We start from the raw sequence: 19,085 nt of genomic DNA, 5'->3' as shown, positions 1-19,085 counted from the left end.
AAAACACTGCTCAAAATCTACCCGGGCATTTATACAGAGGAACAAGTACAATGTTCTGGAATGGCCATCCCAGTCCCCAGACCTGAATATCATTGAGAATCTGTGGGATGATTTGAAGCGTGCTGTCCATGCTCAGCAACCATCACACCTAACTGAACTGGAGATGTTTTGTAAGGAGGAAGGGTCCAAAATACCTTCATCCAGAATCCAGACACTCATTAGAGGCTATGGGAAGCGTCTAGAGGCTGTTATTTTAGCAAAAGGAGGCTCTACTAAATATTGATGTGATTTTTCTAATTTTGTTTTGATGCATATTGCACATTTTCTGTTAATCCAATAAACCTAATTTCACTACTGAAATATTACTGTGTCCATCAGTTAGTTGATAGATCAAAATGAAATTGCTGATCCAAACACCCAATTATTTAAAAATGGAAATCATGGAAATTGTCAGGGGTGCCCAAACTTTTTCATATGACTGTACATCTCAGTCAGTATTTTCTGAATAGAAAAATCCCCAACATAAAATCTCAGTGGCGATACCATAGACAATCTCAGATATACAGTACATATTTCTGATTATAAAAACCAGTATCTGTACTTACCTATCAAATGAACTATGAACAGAACAGATCTCCTCAGAATAGGACTCAAAAGATCTGTCAGGCAACTAGTGTGCTCTACAAACTCTACAAACATTTCAGAGGGCTTTTGTTTCTGCGTTATAAATGTTTGTTAATGTGTCCCGAGTTAAACTAGCCTACATTTCTGTTAAATCTATATTCCACAATAGCTTACAATAATCACTAGCGTTACATTTATTTCTTAACGTTTAACGCAACCTTGTAGAAATGTTGTTTCATTTTGGCACAATATTGTTGCATTTCACTTTCCAATCCTGTGAGTGGGTGCAGCGTTTAGCCCTTTCCTGCAGTGACATGACCTAGTGACCTCATGGGTGGAATGTTATTTATATTTCTCATCATTTTGTAATTTATCAACATTGGGGGTTTTTAAACGCAGAAAATCCTGTGTTTTTCCTCATGTTTTTTTTGTTATAGTTCAGTTAGTTAACCTTTATTTAACTAGGAAGGGCTCATTGAGATTAAAATCTATTTTTCAAGAGCACCCTGGCCAAGATAGGCAGCACCAAGTCATTACAGACAGACAACATGAAAAACTACAAGTAATCTAGTAAAAACCATTGAATTCACAAGAGTATAAAACAGCAAATTAAAAACATTGACAGGTCAGGCAATCAGCCTCAAAATCCTTCATCAGTGATATAAAAACACCAATCGGGAGTTCTTCCAATTTAAAAGTATTTTGTAAGGTGTTCCAAGAGTACATAAAAGAGTACATAAAAGAGTACATAAAAGCCCTTTAAATCTTCTGTGATGTGTAATATTGGGAAGCAAACTCAAAATGTAATACATGTCAACTCTATATCTGACATGGTACAGGTGTCTTCTTTTTTTAAGCCCAAAACCATGTGTGTGAGGTGTATACTTCTGTTTCACAGTAGATTTGTTTAAGACTACCTAGAAACACTGTGACCTTGATTTAGCCCACTGCAATAAAAGGTTAAAGTCCACATACACATTTGCCTGACCTATGAGGTAGAAGATCATTCTATAGAGTGACTAATATACAATGTAATGAATGATTTTGGTAAGCATTTTACATTGAATATCAGTTATGTCATTTTGACAGTGATACAGTGAAAGTATTCAGACCCCTTGATGTTTTCCATATTTTGTTAGGTTACAGCGATATAAAATTGATTTTAAAAATAAAAATGTACCTCATCAATACCCCATGATGACAAAGCAAAAACAGGTTTTTAGAAATGTTTGCAAATGTAAAAAAAAACAATAAAAAAAACTGAAATATCACATTTACATAAGTATTCAGACCCTTAACCTAAGAACTTTGTTGATGCACCTTTGGCAGCGATTACAGCCTCGACTCTTGGCACACCTGTATTTGGGAATTTTCTCCCATTCTTCTATGCAGATCCTCTAAAGCTCTGTCAGGTTGGATGGGGAGCGTCGCTGCACAGCTATTTTCAGGTCTCTCCAGAGATGTTCGATCGGGTTCAAGTCTGGGCTCTGGTTGGGCCAATCAAGGACATTCAGAGACTTGACTGTGTGCTTAAGGTCGTTGTCCTGTTGGAAAGTGAACCTTATGGTGGGAAATTGCAAGACTATGTTATAATACTTTTATTGCATCAAATGGTTGTTTTTTTGCAACAGAATAGAGTATTCTTAACTATTGTGTGTGTTACACTGAGGATGGGTCTATACCGTACCAGAGAGAGATGGTTCCAGTATGGAGTAGGAGGGCCAGACACTGGTCTATACCGTACCAGAGAGAGATGGTTCCAGTTTGGAGTAGGAGGGCCAGACACTGGTCTATACCGTACCAGAGAGAGATGGTTCCAGTATGGAGTAGGAGGGACAGACATTGGTCTATACCGTACCAGCGAGAGATGGTTCCAGTATGGAGTAGGAGGGCCAGACAATGGTCTATACCGTACCAGAGAGAGATGGTTCCAGTATGGAGTCGGAGGGCCAGACACTGGTCTATACGGTACCAGAGAGAGATGGTTCCAGTTTGGAGTCGGAGGGACAGACACTGGTCTCTATACAGTGAAAACTGTTGACCCAGCAGATACTGTCTGCTGTGTATTATAGGTATCTTTCATACAGATCTTAACCTTGTGAGCCATTCTATATATCTGTTGTTCGTCATGTAGGTTGAAAGGGGTGTATTTTGGCTATAAAAGACCTTTGTACTTTTGTCTCGGGGCTCTCAAAGAATCATCTGAGCGTGACTCGTCGACCAGCCATGACCAGCCATCATTATCTTACAGCACTCAATCGATTCACTTTATATGTGTGTTTTGTATTGACCTGCTTCCTTATTAATAAGTGATTAAAGATTTAGTTTAAGTATAACTCTGACTTGTGTGATAAGTTTGTCTCTCCTCATTTGATTAATTAAATTAACCACCACAACCTTCACCCCAGTCTGAGGTCCTCAGCACTCTGGAGCAGGTTTTCATCAAGGATCTTTCCCTCGATCCTGACTAGTCTTCCAGTCCCTGCCGCTGAAAAACATCCCCACAGCATGATGCTGCCACCACCATGCTTCACCGTAGGGATGGTGCCAGGTTTCTTCCAGACGTGATGCTTGGCATTCAGGACAAAGAGTTCAATCTTGGTTTCATCAGACCAGAGAATCTTGTTACTCATGGTCTGAGTCCTTTAGGTGCCTTTTGGCAAACTTCAAGCGGGCTGTCATGTGCCTTTTACTGAGGAGTGGCTTCTGTCTGGCCACTCTACCATAAAGGCCTGATAGGTGGAGTGCTGCAGAGAAGGTTGTCCTTCTGGAAGTTTCTCCCATCTCCACAGAGGACCCCTGGAGCTCCATCGGGTGACGATCGGGTTCTTAGTCACCTCCCTGACCAAGGCCCTTCTTCCCCGATTGGTCAGTTTGGCCGGGCGGCCAGCTCTCGGAAGAGTCTTGGTGGTTCCAAACTTCTTCCATTTGGTAATCATGGAGGCCACTGTGTTCTTGGGGACCTTCAATGCTGCAGAAATTGGTTGGTACCCTTCCCAAGATGTGTGCCTCGACACCATCCTGTCTCGGAACTCTACGGACAATTCCTTTGAACTCATGGCTTGGTTTTTGCTCTGACATGCACTGTCAACCTTGGTATCCTATAAAGACAGGTGTGTGCCTTTCCAAATCATGTCCAATCAATTGAATTTAAAACAGGTGGATTCCAAGTTGTAGAAGCATCTCAAGGATGATACATGGAAACAGGATGCACCTGAGCTCAATTTCAAGTGTCTCATAGCAAAGGGTCTGAATTACTTAGCACAACTTGTGCACCTGATCCTGCTGCCTCCTGCAACATGTCTTCCCTTACGGCTGCTACAAGGACCCTACTCTCTGTCATCACAGTTCATCCAGCAGTCATACTAATGTTTCATGTCATTACACTCCCTGGTGCTAACCTTTATCAATCCATCCAATAATGATCTTTAATGTGATCATATTGGAACTGTATCCATGATTGGGTTCACTTCAGGTCAATTCAGAAAGTACATTTTCCTTATTGAAAAGCATAGAAGAGAAAAGGAATTGGAATTTCAGTGTACTTCCTGAATTGGAATTGAAATGGAATTGAGCCCAACCCTGAACGTATACACACCCCCTCTCCTACAGGAATCCCCATACGTGATGCTGAAGAAGAACCATGATCAGCTGTCAGGGAACGATAAGTACGAGGGCTACATCGTGGAGCTAGCGGCTGAGATTGCCAAGCACGTTGGATACCACTACAAACTGAAGGTGGTCTCAGATGGGAAGTATGGAGCCAGAGACCCCGAGACCAAGATGTGGAACGGCATGGTCGGAGAGCTGGTGTACGGGGTGAGTGCTCATAAGATGGTCATTAGAGCTTATAAAGAGGGTTTGTAAGTGCTCATAATGGGAGGTCATAAGTGTCCATAACATTTCTGGAAGTGGTTAACGTTCATAGTTGAAACATTGTATTGTTATGTTGATGTCACTGCAAAAAAAAATCTTTCTGACACTATAATGTTTGCATCGATATCGTCTGCCAAACATGTTGGTCCTTTCAAAGAAGTATATATTTTTTCACAGAAAATCTGTATTCAATGCTCAACAATAAAGCTTTAAATAGCTTAATACACAGTGGACTCTCTCTCTCTCTCTCTCTCTCTCTCTCTCCCTGTCTCCTTCTCTCTCTCTCTCTCTCTCTCTGGTTGTGACTCAGAGTCGGGCAGCTCAATGCTTCAGCAGGTGACAGGGAGGTTAAGTGTATGTACTGTAACTAAAGAACAACTGTTCAGTCCTATCTCCTGCAATCTGCCCACACACATCCATAGGAAATTAATTTGTAACAAAGAGGACACGTTGCACACCATGGTGCCAATCTCTGCTGTTGAAAGGGTCTGTGTGATGCTATGGGGAGATTGGTGTGTGTATGAGGGTGGGAGAACCGGGTCTACAGGAAATCAAGGTCAGGATTTGAGTGTTTCCTGTTAAACAAAATCTCTGTGTGTGTTCAGTCTTATGCTGCATGTATGATGACTATCTTCAGTATTCTCTTTCCTTCTTTGTCCTCGTCCAGCACACCTACTGTACTGGACAGTATCTAGCTCTACGGATTTATTTACAGATGTAGAAAACAGGTTTTTATTTACAGATGTAGGATCTTAATTTGATCAATCTTTTCATGCTTTTCATTTTTTGTGCTTGAGTGTATTCCATGGTCAATGTGACAGCACAACTCTATATTTCTTGCTAACATGTCTCTCTTTCTCTCTCTCTCCCTCTCTACCTCCTTCCCTCCCTACCTCTCTCTCTCTCTACCTTCCTCCCTCCCTCTCAACCTCTCTCTCCCTCCTTACCTTCCTCTCTATCTACCTCCCTCCCTCCCTCCCTCTCAACCTCTCTCTACCTCCTTCCCTCCCTACCTATCTCTCTACCTCCTTCCCTCCCTACCTCTCTCTCTCCCTCCTTCCCTTCCTCTCTATCTACCTCTGTTCCTCCCCTTCTCTCCTCCAGAAAGCAGACGTGGCGGTGGCCCCGCTGACCATCACCCTGGTCCGAGAAGAAGTGATCGACTTCTCCAAGCCATTCATGTCTCTGGGCATCTCCATCATGATCAAGAAGCCCACCAAGTCTAAACCAGGTGTCTTCTCCTTTCTGGACCCGCTGGCCTATGAGATCTGGATGTGTATCGTGTTCGCCTACATCGGTGTGAGCGTGGTCCTGTTCCTGGTGAGCCGCTTCAGCCCCTACGAGTGGCACGCAGAGGACTATGAGGAGGAGGCCGACCCCCAGACCCCAACCCAGCCGACGGGGCCCGGTGCTGGGCTACAGTCGGGGCAGAGCCCTGGTCAGCCAGGCCAGAACCAGCAGAATCAGGAACAGACCAACGAGTTTGGCATCTTCAACTCTCTCTGGTTCTCCCTGGGAGCCTTCATGCAGCAGGGATGCGACATCTCACCCAGGTAAGAATCCCACTTAGAAATATGATGGGTAGATCTGATGTAGAAATACAATGGGTAGATCTGAGGTAGAAATACAATGGGGTAGAAATACAATGGGTAAATCTGATGTAGAAATACAATGGGGTAGAAATACAATGGGTAAATCTAATGTAGAAATACAATGTGTAGAAATACAATGTGTAGAAATACAATGGGGTAGAAATACAATGGGTAAATCTGATGTAGAAATACAATGGGGTAGAAATACAATGGGTAAATCTAATGTAGAAATACAATGTGTAGAAATACAATGGATAGATCTGATGTAGAAATACAATGGGTAGATCTGATGTAGAAATACAATGGGGTAGAAATACAATGGGTAGATCTGATGTAGAAATACAACGGGTAGATCTGGGTCATCACTTTATTTGGATCATCCGCATTTTCCATCTGTAGATGCTCTATAAAGGGTAAATCTATCAACAAACTATCTGTTGCTAAGGCTTAGCTAAGGTTAAGGTTACATTTAGGGATAGGTTTAGAATAAGGCTAAGGGTTATGTTTGGTATAGAATAAGGGTAAGGGCTAAGTTTAGGGTTAGGATAAAGGTTAAGGTTAGGGTTAAGGCTAGTAGATAGTTCGTTGAAATGTCCCTGATAGTCTGTAGAGCCCTCAAACTAACTCTGGACCTGGAAGCCAGTTCCACTGCATGTTTTCATTGTTCCCCTCTAATTAGGGACTGATTTAGACCTGGGACACCAGGTGGGTGATTCCCCTCTAAAACTAGGGACTGATTTAGACCTGGGACACCAGGTGGGTGATTCCCCTCTAAAACTAGGGACTGATTTAGACCTGGGACACCAGGTGGGTGATTCCCCTCTAAAACTAGGGACTGATTTAGACCTGGGACACCAGGTGGGTGATTCCCCTCTAATCAGGGACTGATTTAGACCTGGGACACCAGGTGGGTGATTCCCCTCTAAAACTAGGGACTGATTTAGACCTGGGACACCAGGTGGGTGATTCCCCTCTAATCAGGGACTGATTTAGACCTGGGACACCAGGTGTGTTCAATTAACTCTCAGGTAGAACAAAAAACATGCCGGCTCCAGACCTCGTAGGGTGGGAGTTGAGTACCCCTGCTGTAGAGCATCTACAGATGGACTATCCAAATGAAGTGAGCTAAATCTGGTGTAGATTGGATATATTATATGATGGTATGATATACTTTATTGTCCCCGAAGGGAAATTTGACTTGGACAGAGTGCTGCTGCTTCCACATAAATACTGAGACTCAATTGACACAACACCCCATCATTCAGCCCCCCTCCCCACCCACACAAAAGGTAATTAGTTCATGCCAGGCCAGGCTGTGACTTAGTGGCAGTTACACATGATGTAACCAGACTCCCAGGCACAGATTGGCTACCTGGTAATTCTGGCAAATGCCAGATGGGCTAGATACATTTTTTGTTGTTGAGTGGCTGGTAGAAAATGACACCCACAAAATGTTTTACTTCATTTCAGAATAAAACATGAAAAAGGTGACATGGTTGGTGATCCATGGGTCTGTTAAATGTTCTGTTATACTAAGCTGATCAGTGGGCAACAGCCCGCCCCACTACCAAGATGCCAGGGCTAAATTCTTGTCCCAATCTGTATGTATGTCTCTCTGTCTATCAGTCTGTCTGTACCTCTGTCTGTCAGTCCCTCTGCCTGTCAGTCTGTCCCTCTGTCCGTCTGTCTGTCTGTCAGTCAGTTAGATAAAACAGGACTAAAGAAGTTCTCTACTTTCATGATCATTGTCATCACAGAACACTTTAAACGATGTCAGCTGTCATTGAATACTTAACAACAGTCCCAGACAGACGGGCGGCAGGGTAGCCTAGTGGTTAGAGCGTTGGACTAGTGACCGGAAGGTTGTGAGTTCAAACCCCCGAGCTGACAAGGTACAAATCTGTCGTTCTGCCCCTGAACAGGCAGTTCAGGCCACTGTTCCCAGGCCGTCATTGAAAATAAGAATTTGTTCTTAACTGACTTGCCTGGTTAAATAAAGATAAAATAAAATAAACAGACGCTTCCGGTGTCCTACTCTTTCAGTTACACTGGTTGTGTGTCACAAGCCTACAGTGGGATAGAGGTGCCATTTTAAAATGCTTCAAAACTAGAGAAGCAAAAACTATGACCTCATTGAAGGTATTTTAAAGTATCTCTCTTTTTAATATAGCCAGGTCCCAGATCTGTATTTAACCTTTATTAACTAGACAAGTCAGTTAAGAACAAATTATTTTTTACAATGGTGGCCTACCCGGCCAAACCCGGACGACGCAGTGCGCCATCCTAAGGGACCAATCACAGCCGGATGTGATGCATCCTGGATTCGAACCAGGTACTGCAGTGACGCCTCTTGCACTGAGATGCAGTGTCTTAGACCACTGTGCCACTCAGGAGCCCCCACATGGTGCCAATCCAACCATCACAAAGAAAACACAAGGAAAACACTGTCACCAACTAAACTCTGTCCACTCCGAAGTGAACTGCGCTGAAGGGTGGCTGGGTCGATAGTGTGTAGCTCTGTCTGGCTCCCCCCGGAGTGAGAGCATTGATCAACAGTGCCACCGTCGGTCCCCCTCTCTAAAGGTCACCAATTAAGAATCTCAATAAAGTGTCTGAAATTAGAGACACAGAAAGGTTGACTCTCTCTCAGGGACACCAGAGAGACCTACTGAGAGGAGGAGGGGAGAGGAGATGAGGGGAGTGGAGGATAAAGGAGGAGAGAAGGAGAGGAGGACAAAAAAAGGAGAGTGAGGGGAGAAGAGGGGAGAGGAATAGCATCATCACCAGTGTCTTCCAAGGCACTGACTGACTCACTGGACCAATGGAGAGAGATTGTGATTCCAAGAGCCTTGCAGTATGGGGACCAGATTTGATAAATCAAAGGCCTTCCTCTGTCCCTGCTGTTTCTGCTATTACCCTTCAGCTGGTGGCATTTACAGCATGCTGCTAAGCTAGCATAGCAAACACACACACAGACGTGCAGAATGTGCTCTCACAGCATAACAGAACACACCACTCCAGTAAATATGGATCTGCCAGTCTGTCCAATGAAGGAGAATGTCATCTCTCTCTCTCTCTCAATTCAATTTCAATTTAACGGGCTTTATTGGCATAGGAAACATATGTTTACATTGCCAAAGCAAGTGTAAACATACTCTCTCTCTCCCTCTCCCTCCTCCTCCCCTCTGGGGTCGACAGCAGCGGTACAGTACATGAAAGTATACAATCTGCTGTACTCATCGTTCCCAGATGAGCTGGCCCCATTACTTCATGTGTGGACATCTGGACTCCAGAGAGGGCTTCCTTCACCAAACTCAACTGTTATGTGTCCATAGCTCCATACAAGGGCAGTCTTCTGAAGAGCCACAGTCAGTCTTTGCTGGGCTGGTTTTTAAAATGCTTAAACTTTGTTTTTGACCATCTGTGAGGAGAGACAGTGATTCTTTAAGCTGCCTGTACTGTCTTCCATCTAATCAGACAACGAGTTTACAAAAGACCTTAACGATGTTCAGCTGGTATTAATCAGCGCTGTGGCGTTTCATTTCCACACGTTGCTGTCTGAAGAGAGACATGGGTCGCATCCCAAATGGCACCCTATTCCCTATATAGTGCACTACTTTTGAACAGAGCCTATAGTAGTGCACTATATAGGGAATAGGGTGCTATATGGAATTCAACCAGAGACAGCTGTAAATTCCCCTCCCTTTGTCTGTTCCTTAATGCATTCTGATTGGCTGGCTCTTAAGGTATGTCTGCCTAGAGCTCTGTAGAGACAGGGCTGTGGGTGTGGTTTCGTGCGTACGAATGTGTACGAATGTGTACGAATGTGTAGGAATGTGTATGTGTGCGTGCGTGGATGTGTCACACCCTGACCATAGTTTACTTTGTATATTTCTATGTTTTGGTTGGTCAGGGTGTGAGCTGATTGGGCATTCTATGTTTCATTGTCTAGTTTGTCTATTTCTATGTCTGGCCTGATATGGTTCTCAATCAGAGGCAGGTGTTAGTCATTGTCTCTGATTGGGAACCATATTTAGGTAGCCTGGGTTTCACTGTGTGTTTGTGGGTGATTGTTCCTGTCCCTGTGTTCTCACCAGATAGGGCTGTTTCGGTTTTCGTTACGTTCTTTGTTTTGTAGTGTTTGTATCGATTCGTGTTTTACGTTTGTTTATTAAACATGGATCGCAATCTACACACAGGGAGTATGGCTACGCCAGGTAGGAGACCTGGGCAGACTCCCTGTGCTTACCGGGGGGCTAGAGAGACCGGGCAGGCACCGTGTTATGCTGTGGTGCGCACGGTGTCTCCAGTGCGGGTGCATAGCCCGGTGCGGTACATTCCAGCTCCGCGTATCGGCCGGTTCTAGAGTGAGCATCGAGCCAAGTGCCATGAAGCTGGCTCTACGCATCTGGTCTCCAGTGCGTCTCCTTTGGCCGGGTTACATGGCACCAGCCTTGCGCTCGGTGTCTCCGGTTCGCCTGCATAGCCCAGTGCGGGCTATTCCACCTCGCCGCACTGGCAGGGCGACCGTGAGCATTCAACCAGGTAAGGTTGGGCAGGCTCGGTGCTCAAGAGCTCCAGTGCGCCTGCACGGTCCGGTCTTTCCAGTACCACCCCAGCCCTCCGGTAGCAGCTCCCCGCACCAGGCTTCCTGTGCGTGTCCTCGGCCCAGTACCACCAGTGCCAGCACCACGCATCAGGCCTACAGTGCGCCTCGCCTGTCCAGCGCTGTCGGAGCCCTCCTCCTCTCCAGCGCTGTTGGAGTCTCCCGCCTGTTTAGCGCTGTTAGAGCCTTCCTTCTCTACAGCGCTGCCGGAGTCTCCCGCCTGTTCAGAGCTGCCAGTTAGCATAGAGCTGCCAGTTAGCATAGAGCTGCCAGTTAGCATAGAGCTGCCAGTTAGCATAGAGCTGCCAGTTAGCATAGAGCTGCCAGTTAGCATGGAGCTGCCAGTTTGCAAGGAGCTGCCAGTCTGCATAGAGCTGCCAGTCTGCAAGGAGCTGCCAGTCTGCAAGGAGCTGCCTGTCTGCAGGATGCCGCCAAAGCTGCCTGTCTGCAAGGAGCCGCCAGAGCTGCCAGTCTGCAAGGAGCTGCCAGTCTGCAAGGAGCCGCCAGAGCTGCCAGTCTGCAAGGAGCCGCCAGAGCTGCCAGTCTGCAAGGAGCCGCCAGAGCTGCCAGTCTGCAAGGAGCCGCCAGAGCTGCCAGTCTGCAAGGAGCCGCCAGAGCTGCCAGTCTGCAAGGAGCCGCCAGAGCTGCCAGTCTGCAAGGAGCCGCCAGAGCTGCCAGTCTGCAAGGAGCCGCCAGAGCTGCCAGTCTGCAAGGAGCCGCCAGAGCCGCCAGTCTGCATGGAGCAGCCAGGGCCGCCAGTCTGCATGGAGCAGCCAGGGCCGCCAGTCAGCATGGAGCAGCCAGGGCCGCCAGTCAGCATGGAGCAGCCAGGGCCGCCAGTCAGCATGGAGCAGCCAGGGCCGCCAGTCAGCATGGAGCAGCCAGGGCCGCCAGTCAGCATGGAGCAGCCAGGGCCGCCAGTCAGCATGGAGCAGCCAGTCAGCATGGAGCAGCCAGAGCAGCCAGTCAGCATGGAGCAGCCAGAGCTGCCAGTCAGCATGGAGCAGCCAGTCAGCATGGAGCAGCCAGAGCTGCCAGTCAGCATGGAGCAGCCAGAGCTGCCAGTCAGCATGGAGCAGCCAGTCAGCATGGAGCAGCCAGAGCTGCCAGTCATCATGGAGCAGCCAGTCAGCATGGAGCTGCCAGTCAGCATGGAGCAGCCAGTCAGCATGGAGCAGCCAGAGCTGCCAGTCGACCAGACTCTCCCAGATCTGCCAGTCGACCAGACTCTCCCAGATCTGCCAGTCGACCAGACTCTCCCAGATCTGCCAGTCGACCAGACTCTCCCAGATCTGCCAGTCGACCAGACTCTCCCAGATCTGCCAGTCGACCAGACTCTTCCAGATCTGCCAGTCAGCCAGACTCTTCCAGATCTGCCAGTCAGCCAGACTCTTCCAGATCTGCCAGACTCTTCCAGATCTGCCAGTCAGCCAGACTCTTCCAGATCTGCCAGTCAACCAGACTCTTCCAGATCTGCCAGTCAGCCAGGGGCCGCCAGTCAGCCAGGAGCTGCCGACCCTCTGTCCAGAGCTTCTGCCCCTTTGTCCCGAGTTGCCGCCCCTCTGTCCATTGAGAAGAGTTGCCATGGTGAGGAGGCCACGGAAGAGGACAAGGTGGGGGAAGACTAAGGTGAAGTGGGGGCCACGTCCAGAGCCGCCACCGCGGACAGATCCCCACCCAGACCCTCCCCTATAGGTTCAAGTTTTGCGGCCGGAGTCCGCACCTTGGGGGGGGGGGGGGGGGTACTGTCACACCCTGACCATAGTTTACTTTGTATATTTCTATGTTTTGGTTGGTCAGGGTGTGAGCTGAGTGGGCATTCTATGTTTCATTGTCTAGTTTGTCTATTTCTATGTCTGGCCTGATATGGTTCTCAATCAGAGGCAGGTGTTAGTCATTGTCTCTGATTGGGAACCATATTTAGGTAGCCTGGGTTTCACTGTGTGTTTGTGGGTGACTGTTCCTGTCTCTGTGTTCTCACCAGATAGGGCTGTTTCGGTTTTCGTTACGTTCTTTGTTTTGTAGTGTTTGTATCGATTCGTGTTTTACGTTTGTTTATTAAACATGGATCGCAGTCTACACGCCGCATTTTGGTCCGACTCTCCTTCACATACAGAATACCGTGACAGGATGTGTGTGCATGGGTGTGTGATCCTGTGTGCCTACCTGTTTGTTTGTGTGCCTACCTGTGTGTGTGATCTATCTCTGCTATTTATTCTCTATAAATCCTTTGTTTACTGTGCTCTTTGTAAATGTCACCCCTGTCACTCAGAGCTCCTAAATCTCCCATCCATGACTCTCTTCTCTCCGCTCTCCTCTGCTCTCCTCCCCTCTGCCCTCTCTGCTCTCCCCTCTCTGCTCTCCCCACTCCTCTCCTCCGCTCTGCCCTCTCTGCTCTCCCCTCCTCTGCTCTCCCCTCTCCTCTCCTCCCCTCTGCCCTCTCTGCTTTAGTGACACTGCATGCAGGCGGGCGTGTATGTGAGTGCATGTGTGAGTGATTGCGTGTGTGTGTGAGTGAGTTTGTGTGTGTGTGAGTTTGTGTGAGTATGTGCGTTCATGTGTGTGTGCCTGCATATATTCATGTCATCTCATGCCTGCTGAGCAGACGATATCCATTTCTCTTTCTTCAGTCATTATTTCACAAGCCTCATTCCTTTCATGCTGACAGCACAAAACACACACACACTAACCACACAAGACCAAGGTGTGATTCTCTAACAAACAAAGTCAACCAAAGCCAACTATGTGTTTCCTCATTTTTAGTGTAAGATCAACAGAAACTCTGTGTGTGTGTTTCCCGAGAGGACTTGTCTCCTCTTCTCTCCTGCTCGGTCGGCCGGTGTTACCGCTGCACTGCTAGCATGAAATAAATCAACACTGTCACTTACAATGCTACCTGCCACACACACAGAGCGTTCGCTACCCGTCACAATAGCAATTTCTCAGTCCACTGGTCAAAATCATTCCATAATGAATAATGGATCCAGTCTAATAAAGCATCCTGGTCTGTGTGTGTGTGTGTTTGCGTGTGTGTGCGTGTGTGTGTGAGAGAGAATGTGTATACTGTATATGACAGCGAGCACAATCTTCCTCTAATCCCATGCCTCCTGAACAGAGGATATCTGTTTCTCTCTCTCATCTGAATGTCTCATCTTCCTATACATGTTCCTCCCATCTGAATGTCTCTCATAGGGATCTGTCTCTTCCTATACATGTTCCTCTCATCTGTTAGATCTCATTGATTGGTGTTTTGTGTAGGTTTGTTTGTTTAAACGCTCTCTGTAGGTTCTGATGTGTATTCCTGACAGTTGTTTAAAAGGAATTTGAATTGAGCCCATTTTGTAGTACTTTGATTTGAACATTGAACATTCTCTACTGTTGAAGTCATCTCCACTACAGTTATCAACCAGAACAATGGAAACATCAACACGTTATACTACTCAAGTCATCTCCACTACAGATATCAACCAGAACAATGGAAACATCAACACATTATACTACTGAAGTCATCTCCACTACAGTTATCAACCAGAACAATGGAAACATCAACACGTTATACTACTGAAGTCATCTCCACTACAGTTATCAACCAGAACAATGGAAACATCAACACATTATACTACTGAAGTCATCTCCACTACAGTTATCAACCAGAACAATGGAAACATCAACACGTTATACTACTGAAGTCATCTCCACTACAGTTATCAACCAGAACAATGGAAACATCAACACATTATACTACTGAAGTCATCTCCACTACAGTTATCAACCAGAACAATGGAAACATCAACACATTATACTACTGAAGTCATCTCCACTACAGTTATCAACCAGAACAATGGAAACATCAACACATTATACTACTGAAGTCATCTCCACTACAGTTATCAACCAGAACAATGGAAACATCAACACGTTATACTACTGAAGTCATCTCCACTACAGATATCAACCAGAACAATGGAAACATCAACACGTTATACTACTGAAGTCATCTCCACTACAGTTATCAACCAGAACAATGGAAACATCAACACACTATACTACTGAAGTCATCTCCACTACAGTTATCAACCAGAACAATGGAAACATCAACACGTTATACTACTGAAGTCATCTCCACTACAGTTATCAACCAGAACAATGGAAACATCAACACGTTATACTACTGAAGTCATCTCCACTACAGATATCAACCAGAACAATGGAAACATCAACACATTATACTACTGAAGTCATCTCCACTACAGTTATCAACCAGAACAATGGAAACATCAACACATTATACTACTGAAGTCATCTCCACTACAGTTATCAACCAGAACAATGGAAACATCAACACATTATACACTCATACGTCTAGGGCAATCATGTGACATAGCAGGTGTCGTGTCTTTACTATCATTAAATTGAAGACATAGTTTTATCAAAGATTCCCTGTAATTAGTATAAAAGTGATCAAAGTAATTAATTGTGTAACTGTAATTAAGTAGGGGCACCAAGGAAAGTATTCAGATTACAAAGTTATAATTTCCCAATATAACCTTTCAGATATTTTTATATCTGATCAATAGTCTTCCGATTAATGATTTTTTTTTTTTTACCTCACGTTAGTCTCATTCCAAACATCGTAAATGGTTGGTTATCTGCACGAACCCAGTCTTCACTATGAGTCATCCATACATCAATTGTCTTAAATCATTTATTTATTACTAACTAAGTAATTCACAGAAATGCATAAACAAACAGTAAATATGGTTACATGAAATGATAGAATGTGCCCTAGTGGGCTAAACCGGCATCGCGGCTTGTTTGACAAAAGGAGAGTGGGGGTCGACTGAGAAGTCACTACAGAGTGATAATTATAACAATTGAAATGCTAATCCTTACACATGAACGCTCACTCAGTCGGGAACAATTGCAATCAATATATATATTTACGCTCAGTGTGTCGTCTTGGTCGCTGGTGAAAAGTTCATTTATTTTGCAGAATTGTCCGTCTCTCTCCCTCTCTCTCTCGGTTGTTCAGAGTGACATTCGTTATAGAATGGATGTTTTGGCGGTTGTTGTTCTTCGTGTTCAATGATGTCGAATTCCTAGCTGCAGACTAGTAATTAGTATCAAAGACTTGTTCTTATTCTGTCGGTATCGATAGTCTTAAGAGTTTTAACCACGTGGTATGGTTAAAAGATTCAGCAATGGTATGCAACCTTTAGTCCCCCTCCTACTAGAGAAAAACATGGTCTGCTGATAATTTCTCAAAGTGGGGTTTTATTCAGAGTGGCAGAAGAGGGCTGTCTCAGGATGTCTGACCCTAACTGTGCTCAGGGGCGGTCCTCTGATTTAGTTCAAATCAAAAGGGAATTGTATTTTTCTTCATTAAACAGTCCACAATCATATTACACAATTATACAAACAGTATCATACTCACTCATTCATCTTATACAACAATTAGATGTAAACCTCATATCTGAGGCTACTGTATAAACAGCGTTATGGTAATGTGACCACACAGTCTCCCATGAGCTTCCCCAAGTTGTAACAAACGGACCAGTTCATAGCTGGATTCTTCACCGATCTTTTACACTTTCCCTGGAACATGAAATTTGTTCGCACCTCACGTTCTGTGAGGTGGAAGGATTTCCTTTGTCTCCATAAAACTACTCTCTATAACTGTGTGTCCATGAGGCAGGGTCTTCCTTAGGGATTTACGACCTCACTCTGCCCACAGCAGTCTGGTTGTAGAAGCAGAGAGCGGGGGATGGTGCTCGATGTACTCAAAGAGGGCAACATCATGACACAGGATTGTATCTTGTATTTTAAGCCTTATCCAGAGATGTGAATTGCACCAACAATGAATATTGTTGACAAAGGGCTGTGAGACATGGGTTTAGACTAGACACATGACAGGTAGGAAGTATTCGGAGGGTACGGGGCAACAGAGGACGAACAGCAGAGGGTCTAATGACTCTGGAGCAGGGGGAAAAGGTCTCGGCCGAGGGGCTACAGCAGCGTTCCAGCTTAGCCGGCTAAAGATCCTTGGGTACCGGTCGGTGTTGCGAAAGTGAAGTGGCTTGGGCCTTACTGAACCCCTCCAGGAGGTCCTGGTACTCCGCGGAAATGGCGGAGAGGTTCGGGCCAATTTCCAAGCCCCCAGGAAGACATCCCGGGGCAGTCAGAACTGATTTCAGGCAATGAGTGTGGCAAAACGAGCTTCAGCCCATGATGGCACCAGTAGACCAGTCAATCAAGGGATTGTGTCGCTGTAGCCAAGATAATCCCAATACCAAAGGTACCTGCTGAGACTCAATTAGCAGGAATTGGATCATCTCACTGTGGATCATCTCACTATGATGGTGGTGGTATGGTGGGTGACCCGGCCTATAGAGCGCCCGTCCAGCGTTCTAACATTCATGGGAATGGAGAGCTGTTGAGTAGGGATGCCCAGCTCGGACACCAGGGTAACATCCACAAGACTCATATCGGCCCTCAAGTCGATGAGTATCTGGAGAGACTTGGACTGGTTGCCCCACAGCAGGGTGGCATGGAGAGGGGGGTGAGTAGGGGGAGTCTCTTGAAGGGACAGGTAGACACATAATGACCGGCATTACCGCAATACAGACAACTCTGGGATTTAATTCTGCATATGCGTTCGGCTGGAGACAGCCTAGCCCTGCCGAGCTGCATCAGCTCGCGAAGAGGCATATCGTCAGTCTTTGGAGGCTCATGGAGGAACTCAGATAAGCCCAGATGCTCTCGGGGACTTCCGGAGTTCATCAGATGCAAGGTGGGATCCTTGAGTGAGTGATTGGGGTCGCAATTGGCTACGTTCCTGTTGCCGTCCATCGATCCGGATGGTTAAAGGGATGAGTGAGTCGAGATCCGTCGGTAGTTCCCGGGCTGCAAGCTCATCCTTTACTTCCTCTGATAATCTGTGCAGGAACGTGTCGAACAGTTGCTTCCGGGTTCCAGGCACGCTCCGCTACTAGCGTGCGGAAATCCACCGCATAGTCTGCCACACTGAGGGAGTCCTGCCGAAGCTGGAGTAACTTCCAGGCAGCCTCTCTCCCTGGAAATTGTAGCCTCAAACTTTTCTCACCTCCATCACGAATACATCCAGACTGAGGCAGACGGTGGATTGTTGCTCCCTCACCGCTGTGGCCCAGGCGAGTGCCCTCCCGGACGTCAGCGTAATATTGTACACTATCTTTGAGCTGTCCGAGGGGAACGAAGAAGACTGCAGCTCGAAAACGAGGGAGCACTGGGAGAGAAAGGCCCGGCAGGTTTTGGAATCGCCATCGTAGCACTCCGGTAAGAGGCGTTCCCGGGAAACCAGGGTGACGGTGCTGCTACCAGCCTGGTTACTTGGGGGCTGGGAGGTTACTGTCATGGTAGGTTGCCTGGTAGGCAGCCCACGGAATTTCCCCCGCAATGCGTCCAATGCTAGGTCGTGACGTTCGGCCACTTCCTGGAACCCTTCCATCAGACTGCAAAGCAACTCCTTGTGTTACTAATGATCGTTCCTTGGGGGAGATGGCGTTGCGGAGCTGGTCTAAGTCTGCTGGGTCAGTCACGGCCAGTTTGTACTATCACGTTTCAGGTAAGACCCAAATGCAGACTGTTGAAGTAAGAATGTGTATTACAGCAACAGGGGCAGGCAAACCACAAATCAAGGCAGGCAGGGGTTGATAATCCAGAGTAGTGGCAAAGGCACAGGATGGCAGGCAGGCTCAGAGTCAGGGGCAGGCAGTGTGGTCAGGCAGGCGGGCTCAGAGTCAGGACAGGCAAAGGTCAAAACCAGGAGAGTGAGAAAAGAGAGACTGGGGAAAAGCAGGAGCTGAGAAGAAACAGTGGTTGACTTGACAAACAAGACGACCTGGCAACAGACAAACAAAGAACACAGCTATAAGTACCCAGGGGATAATGTGGAAGATGAGCAACACCTGGAGGAGGGTAGAGACAAGCACAAGTACAGGTGAAACAGATCACGGCGTGACAATGAAGGCAATTGTCTGAGGATGGTGCTGGACCAGCTTTAACCTCTTAAATGTAATCTAAAATGTAATCTACGTAATCCCAAAAGTAATTATTTATCATGAGAGGGACATAAACAAAAACTAATAATGCTGCATATTCCAAGAAAGGTTAAAATCTCACCTTTCTGGTCATTTAAAAAAAAATATATTGCTGAGGTATTGTCACTTTTGAGGACACAAGCTCAAATACACAGTACAAATATGATAAAATTAAATATTTTTTATGATGCATTTCCTATTCAGCGAAACTATGAATAAGACTTCAAGTGATTTATATGCTTTCTAAATATAGTATAATCAAATTATAAAATGGCTAACTATGAGTTCACCTTCCTTATGAATGTAAAA

At 46.0% G+C, this 19,085-nt stretch overlaps 1 protein-coding gene across 3 annotated transcripts in view; it reads left to right on the top strand.

Moving 5' to 3' along the window:
- The window catches only part of LOC110504385 (glutamate receptor 1-like), a 180,806-nt gene that overhangs the window by 113,503 nt on the left and 48,218 nt on the right, over positions 1–19,085 (top strand). For all 3 annotated transcript variants that reach the window (XM_090220231.1, XM_090220233.1, XM_090220232.1), the window contains exons 10-11: positions 4,237–4,443; positions 5,605–6,053. In XM_090220231.1, the coding sequence (XP_090076357.1) occupies positions 4,237–4,443; positions 5,605–6,053 (656 nt within the window). The remainder of the gene's footprint in view (positions 1–4,236; positions 4,444–5,604; positions 6,054–19,085) is intronic.

This window comes from Oncorhynchus mykiss, chromosome 25 (assembly GCF_057628025.1).
Source record: "Oncorhynchus mykiss isolate SJ-2025 chromosome 25, ASM5762802v1, whole genome shotgun sequence".
NCBI classification, from domain to species: domain Eukaryota; kingdom Metazoa; phylum Chordata; class Actinopteri; order Salmoniformes; family Salmonidae; genus Oncorhynchus; species Oncorhynchus mykiss.
The sequence above is the reverse complement of the archived record's forward strand: the minus strand, read 5'-3'. Positions and strand labels throughout refer to the sequence as shown.